At 32.6% G+C, this 14,782-nt stretch overlaps 4 protein-coding genes across 5 annotated transcripts in view; 2 read left to right on the top strand and 2 right to left on the bottom strand.

Annotated features, from left to right (window-relative positions):
• Positions 1-477: 477 nt before the first annotated feature.
• SC35 (SR family splicing factor SC35) lies at positions 478-4,716 on the top strand. Of its 2 annotated transcripts, XR_011174964.1 has the most exons (5): positions 478-790; positions 1,003-1,146; positions 1,715-1,912; positions 2,045-2,134; positions 3,715-4,716. XR_011174964.1 is itself a non-coding variant. In XM_069126802.1 (4 exons), exons 1-4 carry the CDS (start codon positions 609-611, stop codon positions 2,049-2,051), a joined length of 531 nt encoding a protein of 176 aa, XP_068982903.1. In that variant the 5' UTR covers positions 478-608; the 3' UTR covers positions 2,052-2,917. The 2 variants fall into 2 exon arrangements, 1 of the variants encoding a protein (XP_068982903.1); XM_069126802.1 differs by lacking the exon at positions 3,715-4,716 and having other exon boundaries at positions 2,045-2,917.
• Positions 4,717-4,930: 214 nt separating this feature from the next.
• frj (membrane bound O-acyltransferase domain containing farjavit) lies at positions 4,931-7,615 on the bottom strand. The gene is made up of 6 exons (XM_069126801.1): positions 7,155-7,615; positions 6,331-6,602; positions 6,102-6,253; positions 5,820-6,028; positions 5,428-5,749; positions 4,931-5,355 (listed from the first exon to the last, which is right to left on the bottom strand). The coding sequence occupies exons 1-6, from the start codon at positions 7,361-7,363 to the stop codon at positions 5,137-5,139; spliced, it is 1,383 nt and encodes a 460-aa protein (XP_068982902.1). The 5' UTR covers positions 7,364-7,615; the 3' UTR covers positions 4,931-5,136.
• Positions 7,616-7,874: 259 nt separating this feature from the next.
• LOC138186844 (28 kDa heat- and acid-stable phosphoprotein) lies at positions 7,875-9,475 on the bottom strand. The gene is made up of 5 exons (XM_069127090.1): positions 9,319-9,475; positions 9,069-9,166; positions 8,575-8,703; positions 8,358-8,488; positions 7,875-8,283 (listed from the first exon to the last, which is right to left on the bottom strand). The coding sequence occupies exons 1-5, from the start codon at positions 9,326-9,328 to the stop codon at positions 8,067-8,069; spliced, it is 585 nt and encodes a 194-aa protein (XP_068983191.1). The 5' UTR covers positions 9,329-9,475; the 3' UTR covers positions 7,875-8,066.
• Positions 9,476-11,357: 1,882 nt separating this feature from the next.
• Arl4 (ADP ribosylation factor-like 4) overlaps positions 11,358-14,782 on the top strand; it is a 49,109-nt gene continuing 45,684 nt past the window's right edge. Inside the window, exon 1 of the mRNA XM_069127747.1 lies at positions 11,358-11,701. The gene's annotated coding sequence lies outside the window, so the exon portion shown is untranslated. The remainder of the gene's footprint in view (positions 11,702-14,782) is intronic.

The following is a 14,782-nucleotide window of genomic DNA, read 5'->3' as shown; positions in this document are numbered from 1 at the left end:
TAAAACAAGAGCAAATTCAAACGTTTTCATTTATTTTTCGGTAAAAATTGCTGCCCGTTTAAATTTGAAATTGGCCGGAAGTGAGCAACGTAAGTCATTTCACTCCTATGTAGTATTAAAAAGAATATGAAAATACATTTTACATTTTCATAAATTATATGCAGGAATTAAAGAAAATTATTTGTGTACTTAATTTATATGAAATATTGGAGCATATTTAATAAATGGGATAGTTCTTATATATAATTTTCACTTCCATCGAAAACAATTGTTTGTGCTTTCTTTCTAATTTTTACTGCAACTCATTTCAATAAAGAAATCATAATTTTTTTGCCAAAATATCCTTGTTTTATCAGTACATTAATAAAATCAATTTATTTTACGAATGAAAGAAAAATATGTGTATTTCGTACAAAAAAGAATTTGACGCACGTAGTACGATATTTTATTTACGTCATTTCCGACCATATTGCGCGTAGAATTCATTCTTCCGCTACTCGCCATCTTGTGTTGAACGTACATGCACCTGTGGTGCTTGTTCCGAAACTGATTTCGTCGACTGTAGTATTGTTTTTATTCAATTCGAAGTCCTCCAGGAATTGAAAAACATGAGTTACGGTAGGCCACCACCTCGAATTGATGGGATGGTGTCCTTAAAAGTGGACAATCTTACGTACAGAACGACGCCGGAAGATCTGAGACGCGTGTTCGAAAGATGTGGCGAGGTCGGCGACATTTACATACCCAGGGACCGATTTACTCGAGAAAGTCGCGGATTTGCGTTTGTTAGGTATATAAAGATCTATTTTTCTTAGTGGTTATCGATTTTTGTGCACATTCTGTTGATTACGATTTATCAATGTGACGTCATTGTAGTATTCAGATAACGAAGCTTATATATAGCAACAAATATTATGGCCAAATAATTTGTATTGTCTAATAATATATATATATTATATATGTCTAAAATAACATTTTTATTATCGTGAGTCATTGTTTTAGATTCTATGATAAGCGTGATGCGGAAGATGCATTAGATGCTATGGATGGAAGACTGTTAGATGGTAGGGAACTTAGAGTTCAAATGGCCCGATATGGACGACCAACTTCACCACACCGAAGTCGTGGTAGCCGACGACGAGGAAGGTAATTGTTATTAAAACATTTTTATTGTATAGAAAATGTGTATACTTTTATGTTGGGATATTTATACCATAGTCCAACACTTATATGTATACTCACTGTGTGATTTGAATTTAGTCTACATATTGTTAAAATTTTTTTCTCATTGTGAAGATCACCAATAATAATATTGTGGCTTACGAAAGTATTTGAATGTTTATTATAAAAAGTTGCTATATCCATATTGTATATATCGTATAAAACATTTTGAAATTGTACATATTTATTACAAACATATACTTTGTACAAATTGTCAAAGTATTCATGAAAAATGTCTATACGTGCTTGAATGCTTTTTTGTACCCCATTGTATATACTAGTAATAATAATATATAGTATATAATAATATAATTTTGTTCCCTAAATTAAAGTACAGCCAATGAAAAGGATGCGAACAATTTGTATCTTTTTTATATAAAATTAAAACTTTTCAAAAATAATTGAAGCAATTAATTGAGCGACATAAAGGTTAGGTAAAATACTTAACATGTAATACTATGTAGCTTTGTATCAATAGCCTGTTTGTTTGTAGATCACGTAGTAGAAGCAGGGATCGAAGACGCTCGCGTTCTAGATCTCGCAGTAGATCAAGGAGCCGAGATAGAGATCGCAGGCGTTCATATAGTCGAAGCCGCAGCCGCTCACGTTCTGATAGTAAGAGCTCGCGTGGAAAGTCCCGTTCTCGCAGCAAGTCTCCAGATAGGCAAAAAGACAGTCGCTCCAAATCAAGGTAAGTTTTATGATAATAGATGAAACTTAATTTATTCTTATCACTATACATTCGCTCTACAAAAATCAGTTATAATGTTAAGTGCATCATTGATAATATATATTCATATAACATGATCTTTTTTCCATGCAGGGACTGAAGTAATTGAACCATATACGAGTACAACTGTGAACTGATGCACGTGCTGCGAGTGCAGAATAATCGTTTCTTGAGAACAAAAAGGTATTCTATTACCCTCTATATCTAGAGCAACACTGTCGCACGTTCACATTTCTTCTGTCACTTACATATTAATTATGACGACGCACTACTTGGGTTACCAAAAGAAAAGAAAAATGAACCCAATACTAATTTTAATGTAATGTATTTAGATTGTGAGTTTAATAGACTCGCGACGATTTTCATTTGCAAGTTTTCATAATAATTCTTACTCTGTTAAGTGATATATTGTCTCAATGCTTATTTCTGATCAGAAGAAAGTAAATGTGTTATTCTGGTTTCGCGTGTATGGACATTGTTGTAGCGAAACAGCTTGTTTTGATCAGTAAATTAACATTCATTATTATCCTATTAAGAGCTTCGAAATAACGTGCTGTAGCATCTACATGAATGATCTTTTATTCTGTTCTGGAATAATGGCAGGAATTTCACATCTTGACGATGGAGCGGATAATATTCAAGTTTACACTCTATAAATAATTAAATAAAAGAAATTGTTATTAGTTCGATCACAAAATGTTTTCATCTTATGTTAAAATGTAGTGTGCACAATTCTCAGTACATCTCGATATAAGTGAGTTATAAATGATGATTACAGTTTATTCTTTTTCTTTCGTTTCTGAGTCATTATGAATATTTTAATCTCTATATAATACATATAAGTAATAAGAAGAAATCAACTGTTTCGATAAAATTGTGAAATTGTTTTTCAATATTAAAAATTATTTGAACCAAGCAAGGTGGATTAAATATTCCTGGAAATACATGAGGGTGTTAATATGGTAATTAGCAGGTAATGTAAACTGTATGTGGTCGACTTGAGTCCAATTTTTGTACAAAGTTTAAGCTAATTTCCTAAGTCGTAATAACTTGGAATAATTTTTCATTGTTTGTGATTACAATTCGATCGACAAAATATGATTACGACTCGATTAGTCAGAAAAAGTAAAGAAATAAATAAGAAAAATTAAAAGTCGTAATCTATATAGATTATAGACATAAGTTCTGCGTTTCTGTAACAATATACAGGTTTATTTATGTAAGATTGCCATTTATAATAAAGTGTAATAAAATGCAGAAGACGGAACTATTCACATAGTTTTAGACAGTGTTTAAAAACTACATATATAGATGTAGGTAATGCTGTCAGAAAAATAAGTTACTCGAAAATTTTATATCATTTATATTCGTCTACGAAAAAATTTCGATATCGTAATTATGGATTTTCTTGTATCGAGTACAATGAGACTAAAACAAAATGTCCCAATTAAGATCATAAGCTTAAGAAATTAACAGTGGTACAATCTTTCATATTTACTTATTACTTACATACTGCCGTTCACTTCTGAATGTTATTAACTTCCTCGAATCTTGTATAAAACAACGCTGTCATTAATCTTAGATAGATCAAATTCTAGAATTTAAGATAATTTAACATTTAACCATTGGTCTTATCTTTAATATTATAATTGATCGATCGTTAAACATCTTTCAACAAAAGAAAAAAAAAAGATAAAATTCCTCACACACGGATGTAACACGTTTATTCCTTATAACTAAGTTGTAATTTTATGGTGCCACAGGCGGTGGAAAGGAGTGGCGTGGCGAGTGTAGCTGATGATGGGGTAGCTGAGAGTAAGCAGTAAGCCGAGTAGCAGGGCTGTAAGCAGTTTGCAGTAGCGAGCGGTTGGTGGTCTGGTGAAAGCAGGTTCGCGCTAGTCGATCAGGGCGAGAAAAAGAGAGAAAGTGTGTGAGCGAAAGCTGTTTCTCTCTCTGTGGGGGGTCGGCGTGCAGAAATCGCAGAGGGTACGGTCTCGAGAGTGCAGAGAAATATGCAGAGAGCACGACGAAAAGCCACACGCGGTTGCTGGTCTCGACCATCGTCCGGTTTGCAGGTAGCACGTGAGCATCACCAGACCTCGCAAGCAGCAACTCGACATTTCAACTATTATATCTACCAATTGCTTTGCGTGTTTCTTGAAACAAATCATTTCTCCAGCAATGGTCCGTTCGAAATCAACTATGTACTATCTTATTTCCAGCTGTGTAGGTTTGATTCGTAAGTTGAACGAGTTTAAATGTCGATTTTCTAAGTACGAATATCCTTTTCACAAATTTCTTAACGTCGGCGTATCAAGATGTATTTCATTTCGCTTCAATGGTTCATTTTATACAATTTTCAAATTAGTTTCTTCCAAGGTACTAATCTACGCCCAATTTTAAAAACAGATCTTTCAATTTTGACTTTCACTTTTTTTTAAATAGTTAATGAAATTGAAAACGTATCTACCGTTAATATCGTTTTCGATATAACCTATAACGATTCCAATTTTTATATGATCATCGCTTGAAACACTTGCCGCCACATTACAAATAATTGGGAAAGTTTCGGGGGTGGGCAGTGGGATCCTTTCGTTTTTCCTGTGTTCTTTTTTCAGGTGTCACCGAACGTCGATAGAGTAGTAAGTATTTTAGAGGTAAGGCAATGTTGCAGTAAATAAAAGATTTTTTAAGGGGAAGAATATAAATCTTTGTAGAGATGTGAAGGGTTTGATCAATAAAGAATTCTTGTCGAAGAAATAGAACTTTTTATTCCTCACTTGTATCAATGGAAAATTTAAAACCTTCTAATTATCCAAAGATAATTTTTCGTTCTTTTTTTCTAAATAGTGTAAATCTAAAATCTTCGTTATCCTACAAGTCGCATAATTTAACAACAGTAACAAAAAATATATTACATTTTTTTGATAAGCATTTCAATTGTAATCATACATGATCATTCTTAATTATGATCATCAATAAATTTTTCTATCATTTACATTAAAGGGAAAAGATGTAATATTCTAAAAAATATTTTAATATTACACTATGCTAATGATCTTTAAATGGCTTGATGCGTATAGTTATGCGAAGCGTATTATAATACACGTGTCATTTAGATATTTCTATACCAACTCGAGCATGAAAGACACGAAAATTTATATATAATGCAAAAGATTTACAGACTATTTATCTTTATCCTTATCTCCTGTAGGCTTGAAAATATACAATTTGCAGTAAAGAGCTGCAATGTATAACGTAAGTGCTATGATATGACCAGAGAAATATACAAGTTTGTAGTAAACTAGGGTTTCTTTGAAATCTAATACTAAGAATGATATTCCCAAATACGCCATGCAAGTTGTTTTCTCATACCATCCTAGCAAATACCACAATTTTCTGGCCTAAAAAACGGAAGTTACATAAATTAAAATTTCAATTAATAGTTATGAATAGATATCGAAAATAGAACTTACGATACTGTTTTCAGCGGCTTGCTGATAAAATTTGTAAAATATGTCCTCTGATAACAGAAAAAGAGGAATCTGACAGAAGCAAACAGCATAGCCAGCTGACCAACCATGCCAAATAGCAGAAAGTAATAGGGTTAAGAGAGCTCGCATATTTTTCATTGGCAGTCGTTTATAGATATAAACACCAAACCAATATTGAACACAATTGTTCCATGTTTTCATAGCTGTTCTTGTTGAATTGCATTTTTCTAATTTCCAAACATTCATATTATATACAGTTTCAAAATCCAATTCCTCGTTCTCCAGTTTCTCAGGTGTTTTAGCTCTGTAACGTTTAGTTGCTATATTTTTGTTCCAAATAATGAATATTATTACGGGGGAAAGGATGCTCTTACAATGTTTCTGTTGTTTTATAATCTTTGGGACCTAGTCCTTGTATAGGCTTACATCTAGTAGGATATGCTCCTAGTCCAGCCATTTGACATCCACATTCTGCTAAACCCATTCCAATGTACATTCTTACTCGAAAAAGGATAAATGTAGGATACATATAAAAGTGTCTATAAAGGAAAGATCTTTCTGCATATTCTTCTGTTAAAATATACTGAAATACAAAGTGAAACTTAATCATTTATAATTCTGCCTATATTTGTTGGTAAAATGAAAACTGATATTACTCTGACAGGATAGCAGTAATTCATTATGAAGAATAGCACAACAAAGAATGTAGTTTGTTTCAGTTTGTATAGCGTGACAGGCCATGGATCTACTACTTTAGAGAATGGCCTATATAGATGGTCCCAATATGTTCTATATCGATAGTATGGTCCTGTAGAGAGAAATATTAAATTTAATATAATATCAAAATTAGATTAATCATAGTTACTTAAAGTATCATAGAATTACCAGTCAAAAGTCCCATATAGCCAAAACCATAATGAAAAACATCTAAAAATCCAACATTTTTTATTGCTTCATTATCTACTCCTTCTGGATCATCAGCTGGAGGATTAATAGCTGCATTTAGTTCAAACGCTAGTCCAGATAATTTTAGTGTTAATATCATCAGTATGAGATTTGTATGAGTTGATGGTACTGGTAAACCAATATAATCCCCTAATCGAGATATAACAAGTAGAAAGAAGAATGAAAAAATAAAGCTGACAATATGAGATTTCCTGCAAATAACAACAAATTGGGAAATGACATTAAATAGTTTTATAAAAGAATGGAATATGAATAGAAAATGTATAAGGAGCGTTTATTATTAAAATAATTTCTATGTTTTATGTTACATAATATTATGTAGAAAGTAATAATAAATTTTTGCATCTTACATAAAATAAAATGATAAACACCAGTTCAAAGAACGGGGATTTTCATTATATTAATATTCCCATTCGGCAATCAAGTTACAATTGGTGGTAATTTGATACTTAACAAGTGCTAATTATGTCTTTTAAGAATAGTGCATTATTGAGATATATATATCTAAAAATGACACAGTTAATTTGATCTGTACATTTATAATTTTAGATAAGATCAAAATATAAGAAAATCATATTGTACAAAGTAAGTAGATACAATGACATTATCAAAAATAATCTTAAAAATATTTCATTTAAAATTGAGTTAATAATTTTGACACATTATGACACACAATTGATAAGCTAAAACGCTCCTTGCTTAAATCGACAAATAAATATAATTAACGAATTAATATATCATACTTTGGTGAGATGTTGGTTATAATAATAGCGTTAATCAGAGAAAAAACCAAAGGGAAAAGTATATAACTTCCTGAGACAACTCCTGTTAATAGGATGCCAATAAACGTGCCGGTCCATTTCTTCACCTCTGGATCTTCTATTTTTCGATAATAAAACCCGACGAATACACAAAACAACAACAGTGTGACGTAAACTACATCCGTCCACATTGTATCAGCTCAGTTGTAGAAACTTTACTGTGTCTTCTTTCTATCTTATCCCATTTCCTCCGTCCCACCGACTGCAGTTAAATTGTACGTAATCAAATCGGTGAACTTTGTACGTTAATAAATCGGATATTATTACTATACAATTACTAGAAAATTTTGGTGATTTACATTTATTCACAAGCTTCTTTTTTTATTTAAATTTCGATAATTTGTAATTTAAATGGTAGAAACATTCGACTGTATATTTTTGCTTCTCTTGTAAATTACAGACAAATGCAATATGTATATCATTGATTTTTTGCTGAGTCAATAATTTAGTAGAGCGAAGTTATATTTACCAAAGTAATGTAAATAATAATTATACATAATTTAAAATCTAAATATTAGGAACATCTTTCTTTGCAAATTGCAAGTAAACATAATATTTTATTGATTATTTTGTTGAATTGCCAACTTAGTAAAATAAGATTATATGTCAGGTAGGAGATATTGAATAATAATACAGGTATAGTTTAGTTATTATAATAATTATATTTATGTATAATTAAACAAGGATATTTCCATCAAACGCATTCTGTAAATGCGCGAATTGATTCATTCAATTAGTATCAATATGAAAGTAGATTTTTTAACTGTTCATCATTGTTAATGTAATAATAGCTGTGACATCAAATATCTTTTAATTGACTCAAGTTAAAACGTTCTAGGATTTTTTGCCAAGAGCTTTTTGCCTAAGTTCCGTTTTCCTCTGAAGAGCGAGTTCTTTTTGTTTCTTTTCAGCTTCTCGTTTTTTAGCCGCTTCCTCCCGTTGTTGTTTAACTATAGCTAATCGTGCTAGATCCGCACGTGCTTCTTCCGTTTTACCTGCCGCGTGTAATTTCTGATAGTTTGCATATGCTCTCTGTCTTTCTAGTTGTTCCCTAAAAAAGAAGAGAAAAGTGAGTTCTCCAATCTTTACATGTTACGAATTTCTGTATATTTTATTGATTTTTACCGTTCTCTACGAGATAAATCTGGTTTCGCTGTGTCTAAAGATTGATTTAATTGAGATAATTTTTTTGCTTTCTTTTGTACCCTATTTGGATTTTCAACTTGAATTAAATTTTCTACACCCTTTGTCTTTCCCTGCAAATTAAAAGAAGAAAGGAAAATTATCATTTATCGATTATTATTATATAATAAAATTTATAAATCTCTATCAATTAATTTACCTCAGTTTCCGATTCTGATTCTGAGTCGCTGTTGGTATCTGTCCCCGAGGAACTATTATTTTTTACTGAATCACCGTGTGCTTTGGGTTCATCTTCCTCATCACTTGAACTATCCTTTCCTTTGTTCTTCTAAAAAAAACAATATCATTATAACTTTTAAATATGAAGGGTTTCGTTTACATTAATGAATTTTTATTTACCAGCCCCCTAAGTAAAATTTATGTAACATTTTTCGAAAGAACAAATGCAAGTGGAAAGAACAGATGAAACAAATCATCTAAGGATCTATCCATCGCTTTTGAGTCTTAAGAATTTTCTGAAGGTTTGTGCCCGGTTCTCTCAAACGGTTGCACCAACATGGAGTATCGTGCTCCATGAAAAATCACAGTAATGGTGCGCACAATCACGCTCAACCGTCAAAGGATAATTCGACCTTACGTACTTAATAATAATATCTAAGCCGTCGTGCTGTTGGTTAACTTAAAAATACTGACTCTCCACTGGAGCTTTTTTTCCTCCTGGCGTCGTTGCTCCTCCAGTTCCTCGGGGTTAGTGAAGTGACGACTCCGGCCTTTGTAACTGACATATTTACCTAAAGGAAAACCGTCTTTTTAGATCCAAATTCGTTCGTCGAGGTCATAACATACGAAATTGCGTTTTTCTCGCCAAGAAATGTGGTGGGGAAGAAATGATGATAACTGTGTGTGTCGAGTGTGAAATAAATAATAATTTGTCCGTGCTTACCGCGTGGCATTTTTTCGAACCAATTGATCACGTCAATTTAATGATTATTGTACGGAAATTTGAAGGAAAATACCTCTTCTCCGCTGTGAGAGAGAGGAATTACGTTTAATGTCAGATTAATACTGCACTGCTGCTTATTTGGTCGTCAACCACGAGCTCTAGCGGCATGAACCATTGCATAGAATATTTGCCTGCATGGTTGGTAACGTTCGTAGGTTTATTGAAACAATTCAAGGGCAGAAATAAAAAATTTTTATTTTACAATTTGCGTGTTACAAATATGCTGATAAGTTGATCTTTATATCGTAGCAACACGCAAACTCGATTAAATATTTAATGACTTGGTTAGAATTGAATGCTCGTCTCTACGTACGAATGTAAGTTTCATAGTTATTTATTCATTTACTATAAATATTAATATTTATATTTCAATGTTATTCCGATTACAATTTTCAATTTAAAATATGTAAATTTGATTATATAATCTTTGCGAAACAATAATTAACGTGTTGAAAACTTGAGCTCTGTCGTGTTTTCCGCTCTTGAACAACGTAGTTCATGCTTTAATGGCTGATATATGTATGTAACATGTTAACGTATCAATTGCCAGATAACTTGAGCAAACTAAATTTATTTTCTCAAAAATCTTATAAAATTATTGAGTTTATCTCGTTTTTCATGCTCCAGCTAATTTCATTTTTTTGTAACAGTTATAGATAGTAAAGTTATCGCGAGAGATACATTTTTCAAACTAATCTCATTTCGCGGTATAAAATAACATGTGTTCATAGGATATTTATGAATTTTTTAGTTTGTCTACAAACACGAAATCGTGAAGTAATTGGATGCATCTGACACGGTTGTATTGGGTGCCAATTGGCTACTAATCGGTCAGTATTGAGTAGCAAGTGCAAGTCACTCCGTGCATGAAATTTCTCATCAAAACACCTAACGCAGAATTTATCATGCATCTGTCTGCAATTCCAACTTACAGGTAGTGAAATTTTTTATTTTCAATTTAACCGTTTCAATTCCTTATTGAAAAAATGTTATAGTTATAATTATAGTTAATTATTTAGTATCAGATCGTTATTGAAGTTTGAACCGAAACGTTTGTTGGATTTTTACCATTGAATTTAAATTGTAAAATTCTGACTATTATTATTTTGAATTATGGGGTATGCATTTCTTTTTTGCATGTTTTCTTTAAATTGGAAAACAAAATATGATTATTGAGTAAAAAATGTTGAGAATATCAGGGCTTAAGTCTCACTACTTCGACAAGAATAGTCTCGTAGAAGCGTAAGAATTTATTTAACGACTGGTACTGGTGATTCACACTGTTCTTTTTTCTCTCGTTTATCATGTTATGCGTAAGTGGCGGTTGCTTGTTCGTGCTTGGTCACTATTGGCCACGTTCTTTTAGTCTTCAATTTATATTATTTAAGAACAATTGACTTGGTCGGTTGGTTGCTTTTTAGGGGGACCAATCTGAGTTCCGACCGTCCATAATATTAAAAGAGTCATATATATAATACTTTATGTAACTTGCAATAAATTTCTGTCCCAGTATAAATTGTTCATTCTATCCATAGTTATTCATAGAATGCTAGTTTAGTCCTAGAATATAATATTGGTATCGCATAATTTTAGAGATTCGAATTGTTACAAATATCAGTTATTTTGTATTAAATTTTCCTTATTATTTTTAAAAGATTGTTATTTTGTTGATTAGAAAATTTATGGGTTGTTGGATAACATTATAAGATAAAAGCCATTTTTTAAATAAATATTAATCAATGAAGCAACAATCTTCATGAAATAACAATGAAAATCTTATTAAAATTCCTTTTGCGATGTTTATAAAGTTTCCAATAATATTTCAAGATTAAATCAACTTTTTAAATAAATATTAATTGCTTTGTTTTGATCCAAATAGCGTTCGAACGAAAGCGCTTTTATTGACGGTTCAATATGGCGGGCTTTTGTATCCTACTGCCACCTAACGGCGCTTTCCAAAAGTAGATTACGATTCGAAAAGGAAGCAGCCAGTCTGTTTCGGGTATTTGGACTGGTTGGATGTATACGGATCGTGCTCTTAAATGTTAGCCGGTGACTGACTGTTTTGATGTGCTCTAATGTCATTCACTTGAACAAGTCGTGAAATCGAACTCTATTTGTTCGCGAGTGCTCGCTGTTCTGTAATCGTGTAATACATCATTCGAACTTCTGTCGCTTTCGAAACCGATAATTCGATTGCTCTTTCGAGATTCGCGAGAAGTGTGTCAAAGTCGATGTAACGTGTTTCTGTGCGTCCATAGTCAACCGTAGCTGTAAGTGTCCCCGGGCTTCGGATACGGTTCCCATATTTCAATAAAAAATGGTAAGTCACCGAAAGTATCATTTCATAATATTGACGTTACAAATTATGTAATCGCGAGGAAAGTAACTTGATAGAGGAAATCATTGTGATTGTCGTTCTGATTATATCTTCATCAGCGCTGTCAAAATATTTGGGTGTCGATAAAATCTCGATTAACCGCTTGCCTTGTGGTATGGAATCAGTAAAGCATTTTTGAGATATTTAAGGCTTCAAAAATCTACAGAATGCATATAACATGCAAAAATATATGTTTAAAATATTCAAAGTAGATCAATTATTATGATGTTTAGTAGATAAGACAAATGTTTATTCAGATTCCATTTTTTTTAATTAAAAAATCAAAGAAATATAATATCGTATTCATTATGTTATTCGTTATGTGGAATGAAGTTAAATATAATAGATTCAATTTTAATTCTGATTTTAATTCAATATTACAAGATTATCGAATGGATTATCGAATACGAATTACGTAAATACAATATTTCAATGTTTCGTCTTAGACGATATATGGATGGACCAATCACACGATATATTGTTTAAAAAGGACCAATTACAACGATTCTACTTGACATATGTAGGTATTAAAGTAATATTTCAGTTCAACAAGGACCAATCACGAGATATATTGTTTGAGAAGAACCAATCACATTGTTCGAAGGATATTTTACTGGTATTAAAAAATATAATTTTGATTTTAACTTCACTTCAAAATTAAAAGATTATAAATAAGTTAACTAGTTACTTATAGTTTATCCTTTACCTTCAGTTTACGAATCATTGATATAAATTGAGTATAACATATATGTAAATGTTTCACATTAGATCGAAGAAGTAAATAGCTAACGTTGACGTATATGGTTAGGGAAAAATTGATATGGCAAGAGGTTAATTCGATCGAATCGTCGCAGAGCTCGTATCGCGTGTGAATGAATCTTGGACGGAGCTGTGCATCGATGATGACAGCTTCGTAGAGCAGTCAAGGTTATTTCATTTCTCTCACTGTGCCTCATGAATGGATACCTGTTCTCTTTGCCCTTTAATCACCGTAAAAAATCCTAGAAATACCATCAGATGGTATACTCGATGGAAAATCTCACTTGTACACACTTTTATACTAATCTAAACGTTATTTTATGGGCATCTCTATAAATGAAGCAGCCTCGTAGATGGAATATTCCATAATTGAGAACTTAAAATGAATATAAGAAACGAACGAAGACTGATTTTTTAAATTGAAGAGGGTATAAACTTTATGACGGATAGAGACTCAAGTGTCAGAACATTTTATCTTATTTAATCTTATATCTTTCCATTTACAAAATTGTACTTTAGGTGAATTATTGCTTTTACCAATATTATATTTAAGATTAAATGTTCCATTGTGACTACAGAAAGTATCGCACGTAACCTTATTTAAGCACTTTTTTTATCACCTCCTTTCCTTGTATCATTTTCATAGTATTACATTTTTGTAGTTATATGCAAGTACTACTAAATGATATGAAACTTGATATACCAAGGTATACATATAATATAACAAGGTATATTATAATAATACAACGGTGTAAAAGTACCCTTTTCAGCCACTATATTTCTCAATTTTATCGAACACGCTTTTAAACCTATAATACATACGTCATATACTCAAAGACTATGTTTTTTCCAAGTATTCTACGCAAGATCTCGTCGAAAATACAAATTCTTAAAAACGAATAACTCTGTACAACGACAGTTCAGTTTGTAAGCAGTAAGAGCATCCCCTGGCGTATTTACGGGAGAGATGCACTTACGTGGATACTTTTAACATTCGGTTGGAGTCATTGCCACGCTTTATAAATATTCAACCGTTCTATAAACGCGTCGGCTAAGCGTCGTATCACGTGCACCGCTTCTCGTCGCGTTTTCTTACCACCGACACATATGATGCATTCTCGTCGTCGATACGGCGTTTCCTCTCGCGCCGGTGCGTGTCTCGCCACTGCTACGATGTTTTGATCGTTGCGTTGCATCTGCATACGCGTCGCACTAATTGCTTCACGTTCCTGCCTGCCCTTAATTGTTCTCATAAATGTAACGAGCGCATCGTCTTCGTGTTACGGTGACGAATGGTCAGTATCACGATACACTGAATATCTTATGAGCACCGGTATCGCACATTGGTCTTATTTTATTGCTTATGAAATTATACAGGGTGGTTGGTAACTGGTGGTACAAGCGGAAAGGGGGTGATTCTACGCGAAAAAAGAAGTCGAAAATATAGAATAAAAATTCTTTTTTTTTTTTTAAATTTTTCCATCGAGACAACGATCTACAGTGAGATCCGTTATAACGAGACGTGATAAAGTGCACGCGTACCGGGCGAAAATTCAAAGTCGATTTTCTCGGAAACAAAGCCTCAAACGAAAAATTTTTATTCCATATTTTCGACTTCTTTTTTCGCGTAGAATCACCCCCTTTCCGCTTGTACCACCAGTTACCAACCACCCTGTATATACTATGCTCGAGAATGTTTAACATTACAAGAGACGCAAATGGCGTCACGCTTGTATTTTTTGCATTTTAAATTAGAATATTAAAATATCGCTGCGTAGATTAGAATATCCTTAAAATTTGCTGCCTTGTTAATTTTTTATGTTTCAGGTCAGAGTTTCTTTAGCAGTTTAGGAAATTCGTATACGAACACGATTATTTATGCAGCGTTAAATCCACGAGTTTTCAAAATGTACAGTTTATTTATCGTAAAATCATAGAACGGTAATTTCAGTAGTTTATCTTGCAGGCATTTGATTTGGCGAAAGGCTTGCCACCAAATCATCGTAGAAATGCGATCAATTTTGCAGCAGGGGTTCACCATTGTAGTGGAAGATCATACGTCTCTGGGAAAATTGGTATCATCCGTAAGCAATTCTCCCTTTCTTCTTCCTGAAACGTGCTGGCTCTCGAATCCTCACAATTTCTTACGTGTGTTCGCTTCTTGAAAATTCCAGGTTCCCAATTCTTCGTTTTCCAGCGATCGCTTTCATGAAATTCCTCAAGGTTTATTTCACAAGAAGAGATTCAAGTCTCTAATGACAAAGC

This window comes from Bombus flavifrons, chromosome 14, assembly GCF_040668555.2.
Source record: "Bombus flavifrons isolate JBK064 chromosome 14, iyBomFlav1_principal, whole genome shotgun sequence".
Classification (NCBI taxonomy): Eukaryota; Metazoa; Arthropoda; class Insecta; order Hymenoptera; family Apidae; genus Bombus; species Bombus flavifrons.
Note: the sequence above shows the minus strand (reverse complement) of the source record. Positions and strands in the feature narration are given on the sequence as shown.

Coding starts and splice junctions, on each gene's coding strand:
- frj (XM_069126801.1), bottom strand. CDS start 7,363: ATGTGGACGGATGTAGTTTACGTCACACTGTTGTTGTTTTGTGTATTC. Junction 6,603..7,154: donor ATAACCAACATCTCACCAAA/GTATGATATATT, acceptor TGTTATTTGCAG/GAAATCTCATATTGTCAGCT. Junction 5,750..5,819: donor TATAAAACAACAGAAACATT/GTAAGAGCATCC, acceptor TAAACGTTACAG/AGCTAAAACACCTGAGAAAC.
- SC35 (XM_069126802.1), top strand. CDS start 609: ATGAGTTACGGTAGGCCACCACCTCGAATTGATGGGATGGTGTCCTTA. Junction 791..1,002: donor CGCGGATTTGCGTTTGTTAG/GTATATAAAGAT, acceptor TCATTGTTTTAG/ATTCTATGATAAGCGTGATG. Junction 1,147..1,714: donor GGTAGCCGACGACGAGGAAG/GTAATTGTTATT, acceptor GTTTGTTTGTAG/ATCACGTAGTAGAAGCAGGG.
- LOC138186844 (XM_069127090.1), bottom strand. Junction 8,489..8,574: donor AATCAGAATCGGAAACTGAG/GTAAATTAATTG, acceptor TTTAATTTGCAG/GGAAAGACAAAGGGTGTAGA. Junction 8,284..8,357: donor GATTTATCTCGTAGAGAACG/GTAAAAATCAAT, acceptor CTTCTTTTTTAG/GGAACAACTAGAAAGACAGA.